The sequence below is a fragment of the Haliaeetus leucocephalus genome, unplaced genomic scaffold (assembly GCF_000737465.1).
Source record: "Haliaeetus leucocephalus isolate CR32 unplaced genomic scaffold, Haliaeetus_leucocephalus-4.0 Scaffold450, whole genome shotgun sequence".
Classification (NCBI taxonomy): domain Eukaryota; kingdom Metazoa; phylum Chordata; class Aves; order Accipitriformes; family Accipitridae; genus Haliaeetus; species Haliaeetus leucocephalus.
The window spans coordinates 13469145-13483596 of NW_010972886.1; the positions used below are offsets into that span (position 1 = coordinate 13469145).

At 40.0% G+C, this 14452-nt stretch overlaps 1 protein-coding gene across 1 annotated transcript; it reads right to left on the bottom strand.

Annotated features, from left to right (window-relative positions):
• Positions 1 to 599: 599 nt before the first annotated feature.
• On the bottom strand, positions 600 to 14124 carry ANKEF1 (ankyrin repeat and EF-hand domain containing 1). The gene is given in 9 exon segments (XM_010575056.1): positions 600 to 725; positions 1772 to 1915; positions 3100 to 3290; positions 4563 to 4789; positions 7628 to 8450; positions 10050 to 10173; positions 10895 to 11044; positions 13106 to 13305; positions 13779 to 14124. Coding segments are annotated over 9 exon segments (2331 nt in total).
• Positions 14125 to 14452: the final 328 nt, after the last annotated feature.

Genomic DNA, 14452 nt, shown 5'->3' on the forward strand with positions numbered 1-14452 from the left:
CTTTGAATGTTTTCCAAGTTTGCTTAAAATATCTGAAGGTCTTGATAACAACTTTGCAACAGTGCACTTGCGGAATACATCCTCAGCAAGTGAGGAGAAAGGCTTGTGCACTCTTGCAAGTGAGTGGCAGAACGTGAAAGCAGTACACTAGACAGTAGTAGTCCTGGTTGTAAATTCTGTACTTTCTGTTGTCTTAATTACTGAATGCTATCTTAATTTCTTTATATTTAACACCCTTTTAGTAGAAACGGTAACATATCTTCCAGGAAGAAGTTTTTTGCTGGGGTGAAAAACAGCCTCATAAAGCCATACCTTTCCAAAGACAAAGGATGTATGTGTCACAACAGCGGCCAATCCATGAAGCACACTGAGCCAGCACCAAGACTTGGAAACCTTTTTCCAGACAAAGTCCATAAAAAAAGATTGTGTGTAAGCAACATAATCTACAGAGGAAAAACTTGCTACTTTTTTTTTTTTTTTTGTCACAACTGAGTTACATTTACTGAGCACTGTATGATTCCTTCCTTACAGAGAAGTAGCCTTTTTGATCTTTGTCCCCTCAAAATACATGCTAAAGTAGCTTCTTCCAGCTGGTGTTCTTATTCCATAACTTTTCTATTAAAGGGGCTCGTGAAGCTTTCTGAGTGGTCATCAAGAGTAAAGCGTTCACGGAGCAATTCTTGCTTTCTTATTAGCTCCTCTGTTGCAGCTTCAGGGGCCCAAATCTACAAAACAAAGGTATTTGTAGTTAATTTGGACATGACTTCCACAACTGAAGCATTAAGAAGATACTGTTAGCCAAACAGAGCCATGTTCTAGCACTCCTTTCCATCCTGAGACACAGACAAAAACTAGTGCAGCCTCCCAGTGGAAGATACCACAATGATTTATGTACATATAAGCAGAGCATTCTCTTATTGTCACTTCCAATCTATAACATGCCATGGGCTCAGGTTAGGGAGAATGTGGGAAAGAAGATCCAAAGCTAATTGTTTAGAATGACTGACTCAGGCCCAAGATCCTCAGAGTGGAAAATAGTGATTAGCTGTAGAGTTGCTGGCAATGTAGCCTTATTCCCCTGAGACCACGGCAGAAACAAGCACAAATCAGGGTTAGGGAAATGGTAAACAAACTCCAAATAAAACTTCCCTGTCAGCAATGGTTTTCTTTTCCTTTTTAAGAAGAAAGAAAAATATTTAAAAAATTACTTCTCTATGATAATCTTTTTCTGTTTCTCAGTTATTTGTGAATGAGTATTAACAAGTCCCTGATACAAAAATTGCATTTCCAGTATTCTAACTCTAGAAAGTAGATATTTAGTGTACTGTGATCCATTTAGTTCAGTAACTGTCACTGACATAAGTAATCATGTGATAACTAACTGAGAAGGCAAGTTAGAAGTTGGTGCTGGTCCCATGCACAAGTACTCCTATTCTTTAAGTGTGAGAATGTAAAAATCCATACCATCAACATAGTTGCATTTGTATTTTGCTGCAGGTCCACTTTAATCCTATTTTAAAACCTGATGAGAACTTGATTTCCATGACAATTTGTTTTATATAAATATATGTGTATATATTATATATAATATACACATATATATGAGCTCTTTACTGTTGTTTTGTGGCAATCTCTCTAGCCTGTGTCACATCATCTATAAGCTACTTGAATTGTGAAGTCATTTCATCAGATTGTTCTGGTTTTTGATCTACAGCAAGATCTAGCTTTAAATGAATGTGACACTGAGCTCATGTTTTGCTACTGTACGTACTTTTCTGGGTTTAAATGCGATGTCATCTTTCTTGGTAGCACCACTGGTTATCAAAGAGTTCAGATAAATAACACTGTCCTTAAGAGAATGTGTTGTCTTTTCAAGAATGGATTTTTCTACAGCTGGCAGAGATACCTGTGAAGTCTGAAAGAGAAGATGTTATCAGTTATACAAATATATCACATTCGGAAGCAAGGCACACATCCTGCACTTTCTGATACTTCTTTTCCTATCTATGTACTGTCAGCGTGTTTTTCTTTTTCTGTTCAGAATCTGTTTTTATTAAAGCTGGTTGTTTGCGGGGGGGGGTTTATAACCAAAAATCGTGAGGGGAAACCTTTTAAAAGGCAGAGGATGACTCTCCTTGGACGCTAAAACATTAACTGCTCTTTAAGACTCACAAGACAATCGCCTAGTACCACAGGTGATTCCATCCTGTGCCAGGAAATGAATAAATAAGCACCTAAGGTTGCCATCATCCTGCCTATGAAAGTCCTATACTATCCCTGACATACAAAACATTTTTGAAAGGGGGAAACTGATCAGTGGCTACTGGACATATTTACTATGCTGTCTGGGGCAGGGCTGCTGAAGGACACTTCCAGCAATGCAGCTACAACTGCATTTTCTCTCCTAAGAGCATCTCGGGTCTGACTAACAAGTACTGCTGGCAAATCAGGAAGATCTCATCCCCAATAAGACAAGGAGGATGTGGTCACGAAGGCTGATGTCAGCTTGGGAACTAGGGCAATGGTGAGGTACTCGAGGCTCCCGGGGGTGCAGGAAAGGCATTCAGAAGTACAACAGCCAAACATCAGTGTGGGATTTGAGAATCAGGACTTGGCCAATAGTAGAAGAGGAAGGATGTGAGACAACCTGGGAAATGAGAAGTCAGCAAGCCTGATGTCACCTCAGTGAGTTGGATTAGCAGAATAAAAAGACCTTTCTACTAATTCGAAGGGCCTTGGTCTTATCCTGTGAAGAAACAGCTGCTCCCTTTAAGAAATTATGGTTACCAGTTTTTCAGTATCTATCACAACAGAGCTAGATGATCATAAACTTCAGGAGAAGGGGGAGAAGAGGAGGAAATATTTTTCTGTGGTCTGTCAGGGATATAGGACATAATTCTTAAGTGGGACTGGGGAAGACATGAAGTTCATATAATTAACAAGCTAAAATTTCAACCGATGAACAAGTACTAGTACTGGCTTCTGAAAAGACTCACTTTAACAAAACTGCCTGATTTATAGCTGTAAAGAGACATGGATGACAAATAAATGAAAGAAGCATGCACTCTACTAACTATTTGCAAGTCAATCTTTTGTTACCATCTCTCATATCTCTTTTTTCATGGCTTGTACCTCTACAGGCATCAGTGTAGAAGGTGACTTTGGCTTCATAACTTTTTCTTTCTCTGCTTTTTTTTCTGGTGATTTTGGCAAATTTTCCAGTTTATTTTGGAGCAGATCAATTATTCTAGAATCTGCAAATACTTTAGCAATATCAAGAGCATTCCTTCCTGTAATTAAAAAAACAAATACCTTTATAAGCCATGAAAATGGCAATTGTTATTGCAACTGGACAATGACACTACAGTCAACTGAATTTAATTAGACCTCTCTTTTATTAACCATTCAGAGTGCCAGCAGTGTGCCTGACATTGGTGTGACAACTGGCAGTCATCAGCACTGCTTGCAGAAACAAGCCTTGACACCAAATATTGCAGGAATTCTTGGAGTGGTTGCTTTGCTCTTAATGTCCTGACATTTGCAGCTTAATATACTGGTCATGCAGGTTGTAATTTTGATCTTTGAGAGCTGCAAGCATTTAGCACTACAAGATGGCCAGCATAGTACAAGGTTAGGAATGTCGGGCAAGTTATTGTAGGTATCTACCTCTTCCAGTGCCTGCTCTGTGGCTGGCAAGGAATCAAGGGAAAGCCCTGTGGTTTAAATAGTGCTGAACACCTTCAGTGCCTAAGAAAGGAAAAACTCCCCTGGATCTTACAAGATGAGACCCTGTGGCTGTAAAGTAGTTGCGAGACTAAACTGCTGTGTGAATTGAAACTTCATGTGGCAATAGAAATGGAGAATACACATCCCTTCTACAAGCAGGGTTTCACCTGTAAGGCATTTTGGGAAGGAAAGTCTTGTTACACAGCAATATTGCTTCCTATGTTACAGCAAGGGCTTAAAATGTGATAAATGTCAACTATTTAAATTACTCTGAATATAGAGGAAATAATACTGAATGAGGGATCTGCTGCAAGGAAGTAACACTTCAATATCAGTTCAGATTTGTTTTTCTGTTAAATCAATTTTTTTTTTTCTTAGGGAGTAATATTTATGTGCTAAGCAGCAAGAAATTTTTTTTAACCAGCGCTGCCTGTGCATAAAAATAAGGGATTTAAATGGTAGCAGAATACACACTGACCACAACTAAAATCTAATTTTCCATTAAATAACATTCATAACTAGCTAGAATTTTTTTCATTAAAGACACTTATAACTCTGTATTTATCCTGTGAGGGGCAATAGCCTCCTTAATCATGTAATTAATCATGTTACTTTATTTTCTAGATGCATAAATCCCAGGAAAGCTGAGTCCTTAGAATAGTGACTCCATACTGTAGAAAACTAATTGAACCTAACTCTTACCTTCATCCCAATCCTGACAGCAATCATAAATTCAGAACACTTCTCAAAGTGTTCCAAGAGCTTAGGTTTTTTAATAAAACATGTATACTCATAAGGAAACAGGCCTCTCCTTTTGGGGAGACATTGATATTTACCATTGCTGTTTGTTGTTTGGATGTCAGCACCCGCACTGATTAAAAAACAGACTATATCCAATCTGCAGATCTCAATGGCTCTCATTAGTGGGGTTGCATTGCCTATTGCAGGTGCATCCACTGCCGCTCCAGCCTTCACTATCAGTTCAGCAACATCTATGTGTCCGTTATAGCAAGCGTGGTGGAGAGGAGTCCACATGAAATTGTCTGCTGCGTTTACATCAGCCCTACAAAAGAGTTAAGAGGAGCCGTGGCAGATGAAGCTAGCAACTAGATATGGTAACATCCACAGCTCCAAGTACAATCAACATTAACTGCCCGCTGCAATGGCATAGTCAATGTAAATAAATATTTTCATATTGCTACTGCTACTCTGAAACCATTTTAGTATCTGACATTCCATGACAAGCTATATATTAATTGTAAGGGTGTGCCTGGGTGGTGATCATATCCCCCTCTAAGCCAACACAGTGTTTTCTACATGGAGGTTTTCACAGGTACAGAGAAAAATAGGCATCCAAACAGGTAAGTCCTGTAAAATGCTGCCAGTGTTTGTGCTCCAGCTTCACTGAGAACGGCAAGAAGCAGATTAAGGAATTGAAAAAAAGAATGCTTCTGGGCCAAGAACAGGTGCTCTAAAACCCATGGCAAAATTGCCTACTGTCCAATATACAAATGAGTTAGAGAAGGTCTACCTCATAAAATCTGAGCATTTAAAACTTCTTCAGCCACTGTGCCACTGGGCTAGATCTGTTTCTGCTCCCAGGTTAAAACTGGCATCTTCTGGAGGATGCAAGGGCTAGTTTGGGGGAGATATTTCCAATACACTGCCTTCGGATGAAGCTGAGGGGAAAAGCATTATCAGCCTTTTAGCAACTGGCTGCCTTGGGAGCTTTTGGGCTGGGGTGATGCAAAAGCAAGGCTTGGGGAACAAGAGCCACTAGAGCCCCTTGATGGTGTTAAAAGGGAAGAAATATGGTTCCCTCATATTTTTGAAGAAAGCACAGACCATGCCCAGGTCTGCCATCTCCCACATGTGCCATGCGCGGGTTCAGAAGGGGTCAAAACCTCATGAGGGGATTCCCTAGTATTCAAGCAGAGTGAATTACTTTGCAGTGTATTTAAGACAGCCTAGAGGTCACTGTCCCATTTACTCTAGGGACAAAGAGCTGGTGTCTTCCCAAAAGACATGGAGGGAGGGAGAAGGAAGAAAGATTATGAAGGAAGCTGCTTCCAGGGATAGCTTTTTTGCTCTTCAGATCAGATGGTTAATATTTAACTCGATCAAAAGAACAGATTTATCTGTTTTTCTTTTCCTGTTTAAATTTTTAATCTTTTCAGAATTCTGCCTTTGGTGAGACGTTAACACAGTAAATTCCCCCAACCTACCAGTTTTAACTTTGTTACCGTTCAGTTGCTTAGCCACTATGGTTTATTCGCATGCAGTTTTAATTTCCTTTATATTTCTCATTAAAATAAGTGGGTCCAGTTATTCCGCTTTCACTCTCAACCCAGCCTCCATGCCTGTACTGATAGTCTGTCTGCCCCTGAATCCTTTTTGCTAACCTCATTCTATCGGAAACAAACTGATCTAAGGGAACAGGGACAACACAGCACCGACTTAAAAATTCTTCAGCATTTTCTCCTGATCAAGCACTGAATTTGCCTTTAGCCCAAATTTACTTTACTTCTGAGACTTTCTGGAACAAGATAGAAAGTAGATACCACCAATTTATGTTTAAACCCCAGCATTTTCTATAGCTCCAGATAAATGTTTTGTTTTCTATTCGATATGGATTTGTGATACCATACTGAAAAGGTTATATTGTAAAAAGTATTTGAACTCCCATGCCAAACTGAAAGTGTCTGAAAGTCCATGCTGTTGAAAGATGCAAAGCTAAACACTGTACTGATAACTTTCCTCTCCATTTTCTGATTTCTGTCAATTCAAAAATCTCAAAATTGGTACTATTTTTTCTAAACTAAGTTATTCCATTTCTAGGTCTAAATGATAAATATGATGAGATGTGATTCCAGTGCTGTCTAGTGAGGCTTGGCGAAAGCAGTAGAGATTAATTTGCTAACTCTTGCATCCTTCCTTATCTTTGGAAGACTTGAATGTACACATTTACACAGCTTTCCATATGCTCTAGGAATGTCCATGTAATTACCAGGGTGTGTAAAGATCCGTGTGCTGTTAAGTCTTTGCAGGAATGGGAGCAACGACTACAGCCACTTATCCTGAGAAATGAATGTTAAAATGAATTCTAGTTACAGATAGAGAACAAAGCTAATGTTAATATATTTGAAAAATGTTCATTTAAGCGTTTATGTGAATGGCTGTAGGACTACAGCAGTCTGACAATAAAAAAGAAGAGATTATGCTATTACACAAGTATGACTTAATCTTTCTTAAATTGCTTTCATTTTTAAGCTACCATTGAGATTTTCCACAAGTGTGTCTGTAGGCTACAAAATTGCTGAAGCACTTCTAAAGTGAGGAACAGACTAAATAGCAGCACACGCTTCTGGTGTAAATCCTGCTGCCTCAGCCTGCTGAGGCTGCAGAGAAAAATTATTAGAATGCTTATCCCCTTAAAACATTTGCATGCAAAGGCCCTGGCATGTGGAACAGGGAAGTCCAGGATTGCCTTGATGATTTCAGGCAAGTCACTTGAGCCTGATTTCCCCAAAATCATTTATCCGATTTTGAGAGTTCAGTTTTGAGGAGGCACTATTTGAGACATGGGTATGAACTAACTGCAGTTCCAACAGACTGGATGTGTAGGTACTCTGCATCTGACCAAGATGTTGGCAGCCCAGAAACCAAAAATTTCAGATGTGGAGAACCTCTTGGGTATTTCTATTTCTCTGTTACTAAAATGTGAAAAATAATAAATTACCCTCTGTAACTCAGGATCTTATGGAACTAAATTTAATACTAAATGTTATGTAAATAAAAAACAAACCATAGTCTGTTGCATACAAATGTTTACTGGAAATTTATGCTTTTCAAAGCCCTTCTAAAATAGCAATTTAAAAACAAATCTCTGAAATGATCTTACCCCTTTTCCAGAAGATACTGCACAACATCTATGTTCCCACTTGCACATGCAGCCATCAAAGGTGTTTTGTAATACTTATCTTTTATGTCTACTGGCACACCCTCCTCAAATGCTTTCTGTAGCGACAGAATGTCTCCTGCTCTGACAAGGTAGTTAATATTCATGTACATTTTCCTTGGCTCATCTATATACCAGGCACGGTCGTCATGCACAGGATGAGCAGATGGGTGGTCTCGGTTAAAATGGTAGCTCTCAGCAATGTTCTGAATAGCCTCAATCAAGTACACAGGGAAGCCATCTTCCCTACGTGGACATGCACTCTTTGGGATAACACAGATCGGCACGGGGATGGCGATGCCTCTTTTGCCTCTTCGTTTCTTTCCTTTCTTCCCCTTCTTCCCTTTTGGTCCAAAGGACATTATAAGACAGCTTTTCTGCAGGTATTTAGAGCCTTTAAAAAATTCTTCAGTGTTGATTCCCTCAGGGTGAGATCCTTCGTGCATTTCAGCAATAGTTTGTATTTGTTCAATGTCCACAAAGGCACACTGCTTCTGAATAACTGATATAAAATCATCTTTAGCCACTGTCCCATCTCCTTGGTCAATGGCCTGAAACTCCTTGCGGAGGGCAGCCTGGTGCTCTAAGGACCAGTCGTACAGCCTCAGTGCCCAGCGGGGGTTGTCCTCCTTAGCCCCAGGCTTGGACTGTTTTATAAAGGCATTTTCAATTTTACGCAATTCTGCTGCTGCTGCTTTAAAACCGCCTTCCTTGGCAATGGCTCTTGGTGTCTTCGTTAACAAGTTTGTCCATGTAGGATCACAGCCTAAAAACAGGGACACAATTTCACTGACAATGCAGTGGAATTCCTAATTATGTAATAGAAGAGACTTGTAATATACATGTAACTAATCGCCACAGGTCTACAATTCTATACTGTCTTAACTAGAAATAGTGATACTAGATGGAACCGCATCATTGATCCCAGACTGGAAGGTTAGTCACGTGTCCATATTTGTTTCCCAAAGGGAGATTCATTGGGCAACCCATGCTTTACTTATCTGTCCATTCATGAATATGTATAGAAAGGCAGAAGTTCAGTAGAAACTTTACATTTTTACTTGAAGTGATGAGCAAGGTTAAGAAGAAACAAACTAAGATTAAAATATCCCTCAATGTTCTATACCCCAACCTTGCAGTTTGGTGATGGATCACTAGTTAAATGTTTGAATCACAAGAACAGAACATAGGACTTTGCATGGTCCTCTTGAATCAAAGCTTGAAGTGTTATGATCATCTGACTAAGTTAGAAAATGATCACAGCTGCTTTGGAATATGTTTCAATACCCATGGGCATGAAGTTTTCCCCATGACTATATAGAGATCTTTTTTTAAAATTATCAGCAAACCAAAAATTAACTTTCAATTGGAAGTTTCAATACTATACATCTAAAAACAGCTAAAACCAGAACCACTTAGTACAGTCCAATTCTAAGTTATACAAACTTATGATGTTTCTGCTGTTTGCTTTGAGAAATGTTTTATCTCAGCCACGTGAGTAGAAATAAGTCATAATGCCCTATGTTAGGCACTTATTAATAAGAATTACATTTGCCACATGATACCCAAGAGTCAAATCCTTCATAGGGAAGAGTGGCTGGAAAGCTGCCCAGCAGAAAAAGACCTGGGGGTGCTGGTTGACAGCCAGCTGAATATGTGCCAGCAGTGTGCCCAGGTGGCCAAGGCGGCCAACAGCATCCTGGCCTGTATCAGAAATAGTGTGGCCAGCAGGAGCAGGGAAGTGATTGCTCCCCTGTACTTGGCACTGGTGAGGCCGCACCTCGAGTGCTGTGTTCAGTTTTGGGCCCCTCCCTACAGGAAAGACATTGAGGTGCTGGAGCGTGTTCAGAGAAGGGCAACCAAGTTGGTGAGGAGCCTGGAGCACAAGTCTTATGAGGAGTGGCTGAGGGAACTGGGGTTGTTTAGTCTGGAGAAAAGGAGGCTGAGGGGAGACCATATCCCTCTCTACAACTCCCTTAAAGGGGGTTGTAGTGAGGTGAGTACTGGTCTCTTCTGTCAGGTGACTGGTGATAGGATGAGAGGAAATGGCCTCAAGTTGCAGCAAGGGAGGTTTAGATTGGATATTAGGAAAAATTTCTCTACTGAAAGGGTTGTCAGGCATTGGAACAGGCTGCCCATGGAAGCGGTTGAGTCACCATCCCTGGAGGTATTCAAAAAGCACGTTAGACAAGGCACTTTCGGGATATGGTTTAGTGGACGTGGTTGACGGTTGGACTCAATGATCTTAAAGGTCTTTTCCAACCTAAATGATTCTATGATTCTATAGATGCCCAGACGAAATTTTTCCTTTAGCACCGAAATAGAATATACATGATAGTTGCTAAGTAACTTATTTTTAATGTACCTCTTTGTCCTATAAACTTGCAGCAATTTGTAAATCCTCCCTCTGCAGCGTAATGAAGTGGCGTGTTACCATTCATAGCAATCAGGCCCAAGTCTCCATTGTAAGCTGAAATAATCCTCAGAATCTAGAAAAAACAAGGTACCAGCAAAAATCTTGTCTGTTTCTTAAGGAGGGGAAGTGTGAGAATGATTTACAAAGAATTGTAATATCATATATTCCCAGTTTATATAGTGAACTTCTCTCCCATGCCCAGCTGATCAATGTGTACGTAACGTTCAAGTTTTCTATAGTACTGTGCTTACTTAACTCAGGAAATAGAAACTTTGTTCAGTTGTAGACATCAAGGACAATCTTCACTCCTGCCAGCCTCCTGCAGGCCACTGTCTTAAAGTAACTGACATTGCATGCACAATCAAAACTGCATCATTTTATATACTTTGAAGATGATATGGGGAATAAGGAAGAAAGTGCCTATCTGCAGCTGTTTGCATCTGCTCTTTTTATAAGGGTAATGTTTCATCCATGTTACACAGCAGTGACATGCTACTTGTTGAGAGAAACAAGCTCTCCATTGGAGCTGTTCACACCAGCCAGCCACACTAGCACACACACTCAGAGGTACCTTGGCAAAAAAGGCTCTGCAAGTATGAGAGACATTCTATCACTACTGGATTCCATTTGATACTTAAAAAGAAGCTCTTCTTGACTGCTGATTATTATGCTTTGATCAGCTGAGATACTGGACTCAAAATAAAAATATAGCAACAACAACAAACCCTAATAACAACAAAAAATAACACAGGCTTGGCTTTGCAACAATGCTTTAGCACCACAAATGATGATACCTCAAAAAAGCCACCTTTGGCTGCAAAATGTGCAGCGCTGTGTCTTTCAAGGTCAAATAGGTTAACATTGACTCCTCTCTCAAGTAGACCACGCACCAGCTCGAGAACACCTTCTCTTGCTGCTTCCATTAAGGCTGTGCGACCCGTAGCCTGCAATGTAGCAAGAAAGCAATTCAGAATGTTTTGTATGGTAATTCAGGTTGGAACAATATGATGTGATTTTTGCAAGGTGGCATAAAACTGAAGGTCTCCTTTTTAGGTATTATCAAAAAAAGGAGACAAGGCTAATAGTTTCAAAGACACTTGTAGGTAAACTTTAAGAATCTAGTTGTAATGCTGCTAAAATGTGTTGTCAAATCCCAGCAACTCAAGTACATTAGTAACTTGAATCCCCTGAATAGTCCCCATGAAAATCAATTCCTTAGTTACGGAATTCCTTATTCTGTGTGCATGCTCTCATGCATGTTTACAAAATTTAACACAATACCACCTCTACCATGAAAGAGCATAAGGAGCTATGGCTGGAGAAGTGCTACAGAGAAGGCAGAGCAACTGGGGAATTTCACTACTGTTCTGAGAGGAAAAGTTCATATTGTAATACATTAGTGCTGCCTCTTTTTCTACATAATAGTGTATGTTTGTGATTAGCATTACCTATTTTCTTTATAATGGCTGACTTTGGTAGATCTGGTGACCTTTCCAAGAACAGAGCACATCTTGGATCAGGGATCACCTGCTATTAACATGTTGGCCCACAGCAACACTTAGAATATCTGACTTGCCACTCTACACAGGGGTAAAGAGAGCAGTGAGCTGTGGATCTGTTCCACTGAACCATATGTTCTTCCCTGGTATCTGTCTTTCTCTGGGTCTAGCAAACCATTCCCATTATGTGACCAGGTATGTGCCCATCATATTACAAAAAAAATTTCAGGTTTCTCATACTGCAGGTACACTGAGTGCATGAAGCAGACACGTGCCTGAGAAGATGAGATAAGGATTTCCAAACATTGTTTTTGCTATAACTACAAACCAGGAAGGATACTGCAAAACTAGGACCAAAGCAAGAGCCATGGGTAGCTTTAAGGGAAAGCTTGAGCTCCTTGACTTGATCAACAGCACAGAGCTTCAGTCCTTCAGGTCTTTGTTGAATTGAGGAAGTAAACAAATAAATTACTAAGGCATACAAAAGAGAGAAAAGAGTTTCTTATGCCTTGTTCCTGCCTTGGTTCTCCATCAGGTTTTTCATGCTGGACCCACCTTTTAGTGAATATTATTTCAACTCTGAAAACCTTAGGGCACATCCAGGCAAAGTACAAATCAACATTGGTCCACTGAAGTACAGTGAACTACAAATCCTAAGAGATGGCCCAGTTACATTTTGGTTTTGTAAAACACTTTCACTCTAATCTACACAATCTAAATCAGGATACGTGGTTCAAGCAGAAGACTTAAATCCCTGCTCCTGCAAAAAAGGGTGGTACAGAAAAGGGAATAGGCATGGCCACAGAGTTAAGCACTTGCCATTGCTTTATTATTTTAATGTGAGGATTTAAGGTCATTGTCCTGGTTTCAGCTGGGATAGAGTTAACAGTCTTCCTAGTAGCTGGAACAGTGCTGTGTTTTGAGTTCAGTATGCGAAGAATGTTGATAACACTGATGTTTTCAGTTGTTGCTCAGTAGTGTTTAGTCTAAAGTCAAGGATTTTTCAGCTTCTCAAGCCCAGCCAGCAAGAAAGCTGGAGGGGCACAAGAAGTTGGTACAGGATACAGCCAAGGCAGCTGACCCAAACTGGCCAACGGGGTATTCCATACCATGGGATGTCATGTCTAGTTTAGGAACTGGGGAGTGGGGGGCAGGGAATTGCTGCTTGGGGAATAGCTGGGTGTTCATCGGCAGGTGGTGAGCAATTGTATTGCGCATCATTTGTACATTCCAATCCTTTTATTATTGCTGTTGTCATTTTATCAGTGTTATCATTAGTAGTTTCTTCTTTTCTGTTCTATTAAACTGTTCTTATCTCAACCCAGGAGTTTTACTTCTTTTCCCGATTTTCTCCCCCATCCCACTGGGTGGGTGGGGGAGTGAGTGAGCGGCTGCGTGGTGCTTAGTTGCTGGCTGGGGTTAAACCACGACAGACATATACTCTAGTCATCTGGTAACTATTCTAAACTCTTGTATAAATGTTTTTAGTTACAGAAATATTCATACTGGGTTTCTTGCATTGGGATTTGCTCCTCTTTCCAAGAAATTCAGACATATTTCTTTAATATCATGAGCTTGCTCACAGGCTTGTAGAAATACAGGCTTCCCATCAGTAGTACAGTTGTTAACATCTGCACCATAATCCAAGGCAATTTTTGTGCAGTGGTGGTGCCGCCTTGTAGGTAAAATACAGTAAAACAAAACACCTGCAAAGAAAACCAGCAGGGAATATGGTGTAATACTAAATTATTAGAAAGGTTACTTGGGCTGTAAGCTTCACAGCTGAATGGACAAACTCCTTCAACAGAGACCCATTAACTTCTCTTAGGGTATATCTATACACACGCAAAAAAAGACTTCTAGTTTAGGGCATTTGAACTTGGGGAGTAAACCAGAATTTAATATGTGACAGGTCATGGGAGGAACACGATTCTCAATCACAAGTTATCTTTCAGCTATGTACTAGAGAGACCTATGATTTAAAGCCCTAGACTGTTCAGGGAGAATTATTTTCATTTTCATCAAAGTTCTTATGGCCAATAGCTTCTGTTGAGCTGTAAGGATTACCCTCAACCATGGTTCCTCTCTACAGATTGGACACAACATATGTAGCAAGTGTGTAACACAGCAAGGGGTTGTTTTATGGTATTTCTGGTCTGATAAGGTTCCTTTTACTTACCCTTCCCTTCATTATCCACAGCAGTCATGTCTGCTTTAGCTTTTGCTAATAAATCCAAAACCATCTCATGGCCTAGCTCAGCTGCCTTCATTGCTGGAGTATGTCCCATTTTGTCCTGGACATCTGGATGAGCTCCCTGTTCCAGCAAGAAGCTGCACATGTCGGTGTCATTTTTAATGCAGGCCAAATGAAGGGCACTATATCCTTCCATAGGCTCTGTGAAATTAATGAGATTTGGGAATCCATTCTGGACCAGCTTTTCTATTTGCTTCTTGTCTTTCTGGTGAATGCACTGAAGAAGTTTGTAGATCTGTAAGTTTAGAAGTCTGTTATCTACCGGTAACATCCTGGAATAATAAAAAATGGCTTCTTTCAAGGAAGTAATTTCTGTATAGGGAGAGAAGAAAGCATGTAAACTCAGAGATGAGATTATAATTACATGCCAATAAGAACAGGAATCTAACTATGTTCAGGGCATGAAAATATCCACTTTAACTTGATGGAGCATAAGCTCTGAATGAATTTATCTCGTTTAGTATATACAGCATATATAGAGACTATATAAACATATGTAGCACCGTGAAAAATTGTCTCTAGTCTTCAAGCTGTTCTGAAGAAGTCTCATTCAAGATGAAAATAGTTAAGAAACTGTAAGGTAACTGCTTTCCAGTCAA